General features: G+C 42.5%; 1 protein-coding gene across 1 annotated transcript in view; it reads left to right on the top strand.

Moving 5' to 3' along the window:
- Positions 1-431: 431 nt before the first annotated feature.
- Positions 432-14,147, top strand: part of LOC139581366 (fibroblast growth factor 18-like) — a 26,877-nt gene continuing 13,161 nt past the window's right edge. Inside the window, exon 1 of the mRNA XM_071411036.1 lies at positions 432-1,943. Within this exon, the coding sequence (XP_071267137.1) occupies positions 1,912-1,943 (32 nt within the window). The 5' untranslated portion in view covers positions 432-1,911. The remainder of the gene's footprint in view (positions 1,944-14,147) is intronic.

Here is a 14,147-nt window from a genome sequence, read left to right as displayed (position 1 = left end):
TATATATAATTCTTGACTTGGAGGGTCTGCTCTGCTAGTCGTGCCCTCCACCCTCCTCTCTTCCCGCTCTTGCGGGCTCGCCCCACCATGGGTCCAGGGCAGAGGGGTGGCAGTGGTCGGGTTTCTCTTTCACTGAGGCGAGGAGTAATCTAAGGGCAAAAGTAACTCGCCTCTTTTATTCCCCAGGGAGTTGTGAAAGGTGGCAAAAGAGCAGAGAAACCCACATAAACCCGTGTTTTGTGGAGATTTGTAAAAACTTACTTGCAGTCAGTGACATGTCCAACACGGTTTTGCCGGAGTTGGTCGGCATCACATAGCGACTGACTGATCTAATTTTGATCCATTAAGTGTGTGTGTGAGAGAGTGGGTGCGGGGGGGGAGCAGCAGAGGGAGAGGTGGCTGGTGGTGGGAAGGAGGGAGCGGTGGATTGATCCACGGCTGTTAAAACCTTGTTCTTTTTTTTCTTGGAGTGAGGTTTGTGCCTGCCGACTGATTCGCCTATCCCATACAGCAATCCCATCCACGGCAAAGACAAGCTTTTTGCGGAAGGAAAATATTTTCTTATTTTTTTAAAGCGAAAACCAACATACATGTTGGAGCTGGAGAAAAGCCGCAGCTGTGTCCTTTTTGTGTTTTCCTCTCGCCACTGATTGAAAGAAGGAAGCAGAGAGAGAAAGGGAGAGAAGGTGCAGGTTCTGGGGTCGATTTGTCAATGTGATTAGGTAAACGTCGTTTCAAGTGCACGCATTCACTTGACCTTTATCTCTTTCTCAACAGAAGTAGACCCCTTTCTTCTGTTCTGCAACGCTCGGATCCTTCAACCAGCCATATACACGTTGTTGTTTTTTCAGGAAAACTGCTAACTTTCTATTTAAAAATAAAAATATCAGATTGCTTTTTTCCCCCTTCAAACAGTTTCGAGGTGATGTAATCGTTCTGTGTTTTGGTTGGTATTGTGTCGGAGCTCTGGGAGGACTGCAGCCAGGCAACTTGCGGCTGAGACAGACGGGGAAGTCAGGGAAATCAGGTGCAGAGAGCGGCTTTCATTTCCGTGCTGTCGCGGGTGGCTGGGTCCGCCACCCAGTCACAGCTGTTCCCATCCTCTCCAATTCCCCCTCCCTCTATCACTACATCCCTCCTCTCTCTCACTCCCCCTCACCGCTTCCCTTTCATTCAACTCTCTCCATCTCCCTCTGAGCTGGACCGCTCCGGGCTTTTCTCCACTCTACTGGACACTGTTGTTCGGTGTCCCCCGGGCCAGAGACTTCGTGACCCATCGTGCGGTAGTAGCCATGACCGAGCCCGCCCTGCAGCACCCGGCGCCCGCAGAGCCCCCTTCTCCACGCCGCCCTCGCCTCCAGCCCGTCCAGGTACCCCGCTTCCCACAGCGCCTTACCTTGCCTCGCAGGGACTAGAGACCTCTTTCTGCGTCTCATATCTTCAAATTCGTCTAATGTGGAATTCTCTCAGAAGAAAGTTATTGACCTAGTATAAGCCTTATTGTAGCACCAAAACACCAGGACGAACGCGAATTACACATAACGTAGCGGGGGAGTCGATTGGACTTCAGCAGCTGTGAGCCGTGACGGCGCTTTCACCTGTTCCTCTCAAGCCCGGAGGCTACAGCTGTTTGATGCCCTAACCTCTCCCCGCGCTCCGCCCCTCCCAGCTCCACCAGCCATAGTGACAGCCAAGAAAGGTAGCCCTCTGGTCACAGTGGCACGGCCACCCCGCCCCGCCACACCCCACCCACCGCAAGCCGATGCCAACGAGAGTGTCTGCTGACTCTTTGACCCTCCACTCCATCCAACGGATTATAAACACACAAGTGAACTCTCCGGACTGTCGGACCGGCTCTGACCGACAAGGAGACTGACTCTGGGCGAAGTTCCGTAGTGGAGGGGGGAAGAGATGCGGTCCCTTCTCTCCACGCTCGCTGTCTTGTAAGTCTCTCTAACAACACATTTCTCAAGAATGTTATTGATATATAAAACAACTTATGTTTCAGTCATATATATATATATAAGACTCAAACATAAATTGCTTTATATATAGGGTTTCTCTGGGTATTTATTTGACTGTCATCTCTCCCATATGTCACCATAGAAACGTTTCAAGATAGGTCAGGTTGTGATTGGCAAACGTTTCAGTGTCCCTGGGTTAGAGTTTGGGCTATGCCACTCGGACTTGTCATAAACACCTTTATAACCCTTATTGCTGGTGTTGTTGATGTTGACCAATTCAATTGGACCTTGGTTTATATGAAGTAGAGTGCAGTAATTGAATTGAATCATAGTCTACACACTATCGCAAACTTTCATTGGATCATAGGCTACAACAATATCTAATGGAATAGGAAAATGCTGACATGCCAACTGCCACTGTGTTAAAGGATAGAGTGGAGTGCCTGCGGTTGACTATTTGAGGTGTGTCCCGTTAAAAGCCAGGAATTTATTTGTCTTTCTTTGTGTCGGCTGTATTTCTCCCAGATGGAAGTCATCTCCAGATAGTTCTAATTCCCTTGCTCAGACAACCTGTACAGGGTGCTCTCTCTCTCTCTCTCTCTCGCTCTCGCTCGCTCTCTCTCTCTCTCTCTCTCTCTCTCTCTCTCTCTCTCTCTCTCTCTCTCTCTCTCTCTCTCTCTCTCTCTCTCTCTCGCTCTCTCTCTCTCTCTCTCTCTCTCGCTCTCTCTCTCTCTCTCTCTCTCTCTCTCTCTCTCTCTCTCTCTCTCTCTCTCTCTCTCTCTCTCTCTCTCTCTCTCTCTGTCTCTGTCTCTCTCTCTGTCTCTCTCTCTCTCTCTCTCTCTCTCTCTCTCTCTCACTCTCTCTCTCTTATTGGAATGAGAAACATATATAAATGTACATTGCCAAACAGGGTTGGGGATTACATGTAAGGGATTACAAAAACGGTAACTGTAATCCGGTAATCCGTTACGTTACCAGCAAATTACAGATTACAGATACTTTTTAAATACTAAATGATTCTGTCGTAAATTTGTTCCACCTGAGCGCGTCTGACCACAAATCAGAGACCGCTATGATGAAACACCAAATGTGTTTGATCATCGCCGGGTTTTCCAAATGGTGCGACTGCTGTCGGCATCCAAAGATTATCCAATTTGAAAAAAAGATTGGAGGTAAGGGTGACAGCAGTGGTGTAGTCTACGGCGATACGGATATCTACATAACGCATTGATGTGAATCACACTGCTGCTCTCTCGTTAAGCTATTTACGATTTACGTATTGTGGTTGTTGTGGATGGCTGTTCACGAATCTAAATGTGTATTTGAACCCAATGATGGTTGAATTCAAGAAGTTTAAGCTGCCTATCAATCATTGTTTTTGAAACCAGTGGACGGCAAGTGAAAAATGCGCTCTTGCAACAGCAGCATAGTGCGGATCCCAGCCTATGGAATCAAAGTGGAGCTATTATTGCTCAATCTAATTCATGCAGATTTTTTTTCTCCAGAGAACTAATGGACACATACTCAAACTCGCACACGTTTGAAAGACTTAACGGGGAAATCTGTATAAATACTTATACATACAGTTGAAGTCGGAAGTTTACATACACTTAGGTTGGAGTCATTAAAACTCGTTTTTCAACCGCTCCACATATTTATTGTTAACAAACTATAGTTTTGGCAAGTCGGTTAGGCAAGTCGGCTACTTTGTGCATGACACAATTAGTTGTTCCAACAATTGTTTACAGACAGATTATTTCAGTTATAATTCACTGTATCACAATTCCAGTGGGTCAGAAGTTTACATACACTAATTTGACTATGCCTTTAAACAGCTTGGAAAATTCCAGAAAATGATGTCATGGCTTTAGAAGCTTCTGATAGGCTAATTTACATCATTTGAGTCAATTGGAGGTGTACCTGTGGATGTATTTCAAGGCCTACCTTCAAGCTCAGTGGCTCTTTGCTTGACATCATGGGAAAATCAAAAGAAATCAGCCAAGACCTCAGAAAAGAAATTGTAGAGCTCCACAAGTCTGGTTCATCCTTGGGAGCAATTTCCAAACACCTGAAGGTACCACGTTCATCTGTACAAACAATAGTACGCAAGTATAAACACCATGGGACCACGCAGCCGTCATACCGCTCAGGAAGGAGCCGCGTTCTGTCTCCTAGAGATGAACGTACTTTGGTACTGTGAATTGTGGAATTGTGAAAAACTGAGTTTAAATGTATTTGGCTAAGGTGTATGTAAACTCACGACTTCAACTGTATATATATATATATATATATATATATATATATATATATATATATATATATATATATATATACTACCATTTAAACATTTGGGGTCACTTAGAAATGCCCTTGTTTTTGAAAGAAAAGCAAATTTTTTGTCCATTAAAATAACATCAAATTGATCAGAAATACAGTGTAGACATTGTTAATGTTGTAAATTACTTTTGTAGCTGGAAACGGCAGATTTTTTTATGGAATATCTACATAGGCGTAGAGGCCCATTATCAGCAACCATCACTCCTGTGTTCCAATGGCACGTTGTGTTAGCTAATCCAAGTTTATCATTTTAAAAGGCTAATAAATCATTAGAAAACCCTTTTGCAATATGTTAGCACCGCTGAAAACTGTTCTGATTAAAGGAGCAATAAAACGGGCCTTCTTTAGACTAGTTGAGTATCTGGAGCATCAGCATTTGTGGGTTCGATTACAGGCTCAAAATGGCCAGAAACAAAGTACTTTCTTCTGAAGCTCATCAGTCTATTCTTGTTCTGAGAAATGAAGGCAATTCCATGTGAGAAATTGCCAAGAAACTGAAGATCTCGTACAACACTGTGTACTACTCCCTTCACAGAACAGCACAAACTGGCTACAACCAGAATAGAAAGAGGAGTGGGAGGCCCTGGTGCACAACTGAGCAAGAGGACAAGTACATTAGAGTGTCTAGTTTGAGAAACAGACGCCTCACAAGTCTTCAACTGGCAGATTCATTAAATAGATCCCGCAAAACAACAGTCTCACCGTCAATAGTGAAGAGGCGACTCCAGGATGCTGGCCTTCGACATCAAAACTATGAAACAACACATATGGAACCTACCGACATCAAAACTAAGAAACAACACATATGGAATCATGTAGTAACCAAAAAAGTGTCAAACAACAGATTCTTCAAAGTAGCCTCCCTTTGCCTTGACAGCTTTGCACACTCTTGGCATTCTCTCAACCAGTTTCATGAGGTAGTCACTTGGAATGCATTTCAATTAACAGGTAAGAAGAAACCACTACTGCAAAGAAACCACTACTAGGACAGCTTTGCACACTCTTGGCCACCAATAATAAGAAGAGACTTTCCTGGGCCAAGAAACACAAGCAATGGACTTAGACCGGTGGAAAAATGTCCTTTGGTCTGATGAGTCCAAATTTGAGATTTTTCTTTCCAACCGCCATGTCTTTGTGAGACGCAGAGTAGGTGAACGGATGATCTCTGCATGTGTGGTTCCCACCGTGAAGCATGGAGGAGGAGATGTGATGGTGTGGGGGTGCTTCCCTGGTGACATTGTCAGTGATTTATTTAGAATTCAAGGCACACATGGCTACCACAGCATTCTGCAGAGATACGCCATCCCATCTGGTTTGCACTTAGTGGGACTATAATATATTTTTTCAACTGGACAATGACCCAAAACACACCTCCAGGCTGTGTAAGGGCTATTTGACCAGGATGGAGAATGATAGATTGCTGCGTCAGATGACCTGGCCTCTCACAATCACCCTACCTCAACCCAATTGAGATGGTTTGGGATGAGTTGGACAGCAGACTGAAGGAAAAGCAGCCAACAAGTGCTCAGCATATGTGGGAACTCCTTCAAGACTGTTGGAAAAGCAGGAAGCTGGTTGAGAGAATGCCAAGAGTGTGCAAAGCTGTCATCAAGTAAAAAGGATGGCTACTTTGAAGAATCATAAATATAAAATATATTTGGATTTGTTTAAGACATTTTTGGTTACTACATGATTCCATATGTGTTATTTCATGGTTCTGATGTCTTCACTACTTTTCCACAATGTAGAAAATAGTAAAACAAAAAAGAAATAAAGTTGAATGAGTAGCTGTGTTCAAACCTTTGACTGGTACTGTATATATTTCCATTGATTCTTGAAGAATATAACTTATATATGACTCATGAGCTTAGTTCAACTTTCACAACCCATTAGAACCCAAAATATAAGCTTGTTTTTCTCCAATGTTTAGAAACATTGCAAATGTAAACAAACACTGTATAGCCTCATAACATGGTTAAAACAATAATTTTATATCATGGATGGTCAGTCCTTGCATCCATAGCTCTGTCTATTAATCTGAGAGTGGTTACATTTCTCCAGGTCCATCCCTCAGCTTTTTTACCAAAACAGAGGCGGGGCAACCATTTTGTTGTTGCTTCAGCCGTGGATTGGCCCTTTAAACAGCTGCATATTATCAAGATATCAAAGTGTCACCAACAAAAAGGTAAACAATAGGTCTTTAACAAATGCAGCATATTGCATTCATTTTTCACATGTAAATAGCACTATTCAGTAGTGCTCAAAGCATGACATTCCGTGAGCGCAGCATTTATTTTTCAACTCAAATCAATGATCCCAATCAGTCCTCCATGACAACAAAATCATAAACAATAGTGTAGGGCTGACTAATACGTCCTTATTTGGGGGTTTATGCTCAGGTAAAACAATTTGGCTAATCTATACTTCCATATTTCCAAGTCCTATTCTTGAAGATCAAGGGGTATAACATTTATTGGAATGACTGGAATTCTGATAGATTTAGGTTTTTAATGTAACAATATAATTTAATCATATTATTATATGTAGTAGAAAGAAATGGGTTAGTAGAAGCCTACATAACCAACCCATAAAGTAAAATGTAACATCCATATATGGCCAGCTATGTAAACTTTAACATAGATTTATCCTGCAATAGATGTCGTTCAATTGTTAACAATAGTTTTTGTCTTCTTCTAATGCCTCTTAAGGGGAATGTAATCTAAAAGTAACTGAATGTAATTAGATGGTTTGGGTAATCCAAAAGTTGCGTTACTGATTACAATTCTGGACAGGTAACTAGTCACTGTAACGGATTACATTTAGGCAATAACCTACCCAATCTTGTTGCCAAAGCAAGTGAAATATATAATAAACAAAAGTGAAATAAACAATACAAATTAACAGTAAACATTACACTCACAAAAGTTCCAAAATAATGAATGAAGACATTTCAAATGTCATATTATGTCTATACACAGTGTTGTAATTATGTGCAAATAGTTTAAGTACAAAACGGAAAATAATAAACATAAATATAGGTTGTATTTACAATGGTGTTTGATATTCACTAGTTGCCCTTTTCTTGTGGCAACAGGTCACAAATCTTGCTGCTGTGATTGCACACTGTGGTATTTCACTCAACAGATATGAGAGTTTGTCAAAATTTGATTTGTTTTCGAATTCTTTGCGGGCCTGTGTAATCTGAGGGAAATATGTGTCTCTAATATGGTCATACGTTTGGAAGTGCAGCTCAGTTTCCACCTAGTTTTGTGGGCAGTGTGCACATAGCCTGTCTTCTCTTGAGAGCCAGGTCTGCCTTCGGCGGCCTTTCTCAATAGCAAGGTTATGCTCACTGAGTCTGTACATAGTCACAGTGGTCAGGTATTCTGCCACTGTGTACTCTCTGTTTAGTGCCAAATAGCATTCTAGTTTGCTCAGTTTTTTTGTAAATTCTTTCCAATGTGTCAAGTAATTATATTTTTGTTTTCTCATGATTTGGTTGGTTCTAATTGTGTTGCTATCCTGGGGCTCTGTGGGGTCTGTTTGTGTTTGTGAACAGAGCCCCAGGACCAGCTTGCTAAGGTGGCTTTTCTCCAGGTACATTTCTCTGTAGGTGATGGCTTTGTTATGGAAGGGAATAGGGAATTTGGGAATTTGGGAATCACTTCCATTTAGGTGGTTGTAGAATTTAACGGCTCTTTTCTGGATTTTGATAATTAGCGGGTATCGACCTAATTCTGCTCTGCATTATGTTGTATATATTTTTGCAGAATTCTGCATGCAGAGTCTACATTTGGTGTTAGTCCCATTTTGTGAATTATTGGTTGGTGAGCGGACCCCAAACCTCACAACCATAAAGGGCAATGGGTTCTATAATTGATTCAAGTGTATTTTGTCAGATCTTAATTGGTATGTCGAATGTTATGTATCTTTTGATGGCATAGAAGGCCCTTCTTGCCTTGTCTCGCAGATCGTTCACAGCTTTGTAGAAGTTACCTGTGGTGCTGATGTTTAGGCCGAGATATGTATTGATGATGTATTGTTTTGTGTGTGCTCTAGGGCAACGGTGTCTAGATGGAATTTGTATTCACCTTTTTTGGAACACAGACAGAATCTGTGCAGAAGATCTAAGTGCTGCTGTAGGCCTTCCTTGGTTGGGGACAGAAGGACCAGATCATCAGCAAACAGTAGACATTTGACTTCAGATTCTAGTAGGGTGAGGCCGGGTGCTGCAGATAGTTCTAGTACCCTCGCCAATTCGTTGATATATATGTTGAAGAGGGTGGGGCTTAAGCTGCCTCCCTGTCTCACTCCCGGACCTGTGGAAAGAAATGTTTTTTTTTTGTTGCCAATTTTAACCGCACACTTGTTGTTTGTGTACATGGATATTATAATGTTGTATGTTTTTCCCCCAACACCACTTTCTATCAATTTGTATAGCAGACCCTCATGCCAAACTGAGTCGAAAGCTTTTTGAATTCAACAAAGCATGAGAAGACTTTGCCTTCGTTTTGGTTTGTTTGTTTGTCAATTAAGGTGTGCAGGGTGAATACAAGGTCTGTCGTACGGTAATTTGGTAAAAGCCAATTTGACATTTGCTCAGTACATTGTTTTCGCTGAGGAAATGTACGATTCTGCTGTTAAAGATAATGAAGAGGATTTTCCCAAGGTTGCTGTTGATGCATATCCCACGGTAGTTATTGGGGTCAAATTTGTCTCCATTTTTGTGGATTGGAATGATCAGTCCTTGGTTACAAATATTGGGGAAAATGCCAGAGCTGAGGATGATGTTAAAGAGTTTAAATAGAATCTCTCTCTCATTTGAATTGGCCACACCCCACAGGAAGCAGAATTTCTTATTTATTCTACACATCACTACACATTTTTATTTTGACATCATGTGTGTTTTCCAATGTCATGTAGCATTATATGGTTGAAACATTTCATTTCATTGCATACATTTCCCAGAAAATACATTTCCCAGAATGCATTAGACCAAACATTGCCATATGGAAGAGACAATCTAACATCTCATGACAATTGAAAAATACTGTATGGTATGTGTATTTTTTGCATTTTGATAAAATTATTTGTCAAATGAAAGAGACTGTCATGTTTCACATCTCATCTGAATTGCTTTGTCTTTTTGACAAGATGGCGACGAAAGACATGGTAGCCCTGTTTCTAGCTCCTAGCCAGCTCTGCAGTATTTTTTGTGTGTGTGTGACATTTCCTACAATATTTGCTTAGAATGTTTCTTGCATTATTAGCTTCAGCCGGAAATAACTTTTGGATATTAGATCGGCGGTCACTCACAAGCATTTCAAACAGATATGCAACTTCCCTGAACTGGATCCTTTGTTTGAACTTCCCAAGGCAATTCCATTCATCCCAGGGGCTGCTCCAAGACGCTGTCACCGGAGAGGAGGAATAAGAAGTTGGCTTCTTATTGACTCAGGAGTTGTGCATACCATCCATCGCTCAGAGTATACAGCATTACTTGCTAATGTTCAGTCCCTGGGACAATAAAGTAGACGAGCTCCAAAGAGACATCAGGGACTCTAACATACTCTGTTTCACGGAGTCATGTCTCTCTCCGGATATACTGTCCCTGTTCATTTGGACAGCAGGGTTCTCCATCCATTGCGCAGACAGGAAGAAAGAACTCTCCGGGAAAAAGAAAGGTGTATGTTTCATGATTAACCTCTGTTTTCAATTTTCACCTGAAATTATATACTCAAATCTAACTGCCTGTCGCTCAGGCCCGGAAGCAACGATATGCATATTCTTGGTACCATTTGAAAGGAAACACTTTGAAGTTTGTGGAAATGTAAAAGGAATGTACAGTAGGAGAATATAACACAATAGATCTGGTTAAAGATAATACAAAGAAAAAAAACTGTTCTTTTGTATTTTTTTTACCATCATCTTTGAAATGCTAGAGAAATGCCATAATGTATTTTTCCAGCCCAGGTGCAATATACATTTTGGCCACTAGATGGCAGCAGTGTGTGTGTGTGCAAAGTTTTAGACTGATCCAATGAAACATTGCATTTCTGTTCAACATTTTGTATCAAGACTGCCCAAATATGCCTATTGTTTATTAATAACTTTTTATGTTCAAAATTGTGCACTCTCCTCAAACAATAGCATGGTATTCTTTCACTGTAATAGCTACTGTAAATTGGACAGTATAGTTAGATTAACAAGAATTTAAGCTTTCTGTTCTGTGAATTGTTCTTGTTACTTACAACCTCATGCTAATCGCATTAGCCTATGTTAGCTCAACTGTCCCGTGGAAGTGAAGCTGATCCCGAATAAGTTTTTAACTACCCATTGTGTTTGATGACACGGTCTGGGATATGTTCTGGGTTGCCTTTGAGAGTAGCATTGATGTATACACTGACTTGGTGACTGAGTTCATCAGGAAGTGCATAGAGGATGTTGTTCCCACTGTGACGATCAGAACATATACAAGTCAAAAACCGTAGATGGATGGCACCATTCGTGCAAAACTGAAAACTCGAGCCACCGCATTTAACCACAGCAAGGTGACTGGGGACATAGACATATACAAACAGAGCAGCTAAGCCCTCCGTAAGGCAATCAAACAGGCAAACGTCAGTACAGGGATAAAGTGGAGTCGCAATTCAAGGGCTCAGACACGAGACGTATGTGGCAGGAACACAAGACAATCCCGGATTATAAAGGGAAAGCCAGCCATTTTGCGGAGACCGATGCCCTTCTCCCGGACAAGCTAAATACCTTCTTTGCCCGCCTCGAGAAAAACACGAGGGATGTGAGCTCTCGTACTCCATGGCCTACGTGAGTAAGACGTTTAAGCGTGTTAACCCTCGCGAGACTGCCGGCACAGGCCAGCGGGGATCTGAGCCCCGTTCTCAGAGCATGTGTATGGAGAGTTTACAGATATATTCAATCTCTCCCTATCCCATTTGCTTCAAGATGTCCACCATTGTTCCTGTACCCAAGAAAGCAAAGGTAACTGAACTAAATGACTATGGGCCTGTAGCATTCACTTCTGAAGTGCTTTGAGAGGCTAGTTAAGGATCACATCACCTTCACCTTACCAAACACCCTAGACCCACTACAATTTGCATACAGCCCCAACAGATCCAAGGATGATGCAATCACCATCACACTGCACACTACACACTGCCCTACTCCATCTGTACAAGATGAATATCTATGTAAGAATGCTGTTTATTGACTACAGCTCAGCCTTCAACACCATAGTGCCCTGCAAGCTCATCACTAAGCTCGGGGCCCTGGGAATGACCCCCGCCCTGTGTAACTGGGTCCTGGACTTCCTGACGGATTGACTCCAGGTGGTGAAGGTAGGCAACAACACCTCCGCTATGCTGATCCTCTACAATGGGGCCCCACAGGGGTGTGTGCTCAGCCCTCTCCCGTACTCCCTGTTCACCTATGACTGCGTGGCCACTCACATCTCCAACTCAATCATCAAGTTTGCAGATGACACAACAGTGGTAGGCCTGATTACTAACAACAACAAGACCGCCTACAGGGAGGAGGCGAGAGCCCTGGCTGAGTGGTGTCAGGAAAATAACCTCTTCCTTAACGTCAACAAAATGAAGAAGCTGATTGTGGAGAGCAGAAAGCATGCCCCCATCCACATCGACGGGGAGGAAGATGAACCATTTGGGCTTGGCCCATAAAACCCTCACAAACTTCTACAGATGCACCATTGAGAGCATTCTGTCAGGCTGTATCACCGCCTGGTATGGCAATTGCACCATCCGCTACCACAGGGCTCTCCAGAGGATGGTGCGGTCAACCCAACTCATCACAGGGGGCACACTGCCTGCCCTCCAGGACATCTACAGCACCCGGTGTTACAGGAAGGCTAAGAAGATCATCAAGGACCTCAGACACCTGAACCATGGCCTGTTCACCTCGTTACCATCTAGAAGGCAGATACAGTACAGGTCTTAAAAATAAAATAAAGTAAAAATCTTCATCATTCTACACACAATACTCCATAACAACATAGCGAAAACAGTTTTTTTGATTTAAAAACAAATGTATAAAAAATAAATAAAAATACCTTATCTACATAAATATTCAGACCCTTTGCTATGAGACTCGAAATTGAGCTCAAGTGGATCCTGTTTCCATCTATCATCCTTGAGATGTTTCTACAACTTGATTGAAGTCCACCTGTAGTAAATTCAATTGATTCGACATGATTTGGAAAGGCACACACCTGTTTATATAAAGGTCCAACAGTTGACAGTGCATGTCAGAGCAAAAACCATTCCATGAGGTCGAAGGATTTGTCCGTAGAGCTCTGAGACAGGATTGTGTCGAGGCACATATCTGGGGAAGGGTACCAAAACATTTTTGCAGCATTGAAATCCCCAAAAACACAGTGGCCAAGAACCCGATGGTCACTCTCCACAGAGGAACTCTGGAGCTCTGTCAGTTTGGAGAACCTTCCAGAAGGACAACCATCTCTGCAGCACTCCACCAATCAGGCCTTTTTGGTAGAGTGGCCAGACAGAAGCCACTCCTCAGTAAAAGGCACATGACAGCCCACTTGGTTTGCCAAAAGGCACCTAAAGACTCTCAGACCATGAGAAACAAGATTCTCTGGTCTGATGAAACCATGATTGAACTCTTTCGCCTGAATGCCAAGCGTCACATCTGGAGGAAACCTGGCACCATCCCTACAATGAAGCATGGTGGTGGCAGCATAGTGCTGTGGAGATGTTTTTAACCACAGGGAGTGGGAGACTAGTGAGGTTCGAGGGAAAGATGGAAGGAGCAAAGTCCAAAGAGATCCTTGATGAAAACCTGCTCCAGAGCGCTCAGGACCTCAGACTGGGGCTAAGATTCACCTTCCAACAGGACAGAGACGCTAAGCACACAGCCAAGACAATGCAGGAGTCTCTAAATGTCCTTGAGTGGCTCATCCAGAGCACAGACTTGAACCTGATCAAACATCTCTGGAGAGACCTGAAGATAGCTGTACAGCAATGCTCTCCATCCAACCTGCCAGAGCTTTAGAGGATCTGCAGAGAAGAATGGAAGAAACTCCCAAAATACAGGTGTGCCAAGCTTGTAGCGTCATACCCAAGAAGACTCGAGGCTGTAATTTTTGCCAAAGGTGCTTCAACAAAGTACTGAGTAAAGGGTCTGAATACTTATGTAAATGCATTATTTCAGGTTTATTTTATTTCATTTTTTGCAAAGATTTCTTAAAACCTGTGTTTGCTTTGTCATTATGGAGTATTGTGTAAAGATTGATAAGGAAAAAAACAATTTAATACATTTTAGAATAAGGCTGTCAGGTAACAAAATGTGGAAAAAGTCAAGGGGTCTGAATACTTTCCGAATGCACTGTACATAGTCACTGAACACTGGTCACTTCAATAATGTTTACATACTGTTTTACCCACTTTATACTGTATGTATATACACTGAGTGTACAAAACATTAGGAACACAATGCTTTTTCCATGTCGGACTGACCGACCAGGGGAATCCAAGTGAAAGCTATGATCCCTTATTGATGTTACCTGTTAAATCTGCTTCAAATCAGTGTAGATAAAGGGGAGGAGACAGGTTAAAGAAGGATTTGTTAACCTTGAGAAAATTGAGACATGGATTGTGTATGTGTACCATTCAACGGGTGATTGGGCAAGACAAAATATTTAAGTGCCTTTGAACAGGGTATGGTAGTAGGTGCCAGGCGCACCGGTTTGTGTGTCAAGAACTGTATCGCTGCTGGGTTTTTCATACTCAACTGTTTCCCGTGTGTATCAAGAATGGTCCACCACCCAAAGGACATCCAGCCAACTTGACA

The sequence above is a fragment of the Salvelinus alpinus genome, chromosome 7, assembly GCF_045679555.1.
Source record: "Salvelinus alpinus chromosome 7, SLU_Salpinus.1, whole genome shotgun sequence".
Classification (NCBI taxonomy): domain Eukaryota; kingdom Metazoa; phylum Chordata; class Actinopteri; order Salmoniformes; family Salmonidae; genus Salvelinus; species Salvelinus alpinus.
This window is presented reverse-complemented; position numbering and strand designations above follow the sequence as displayed.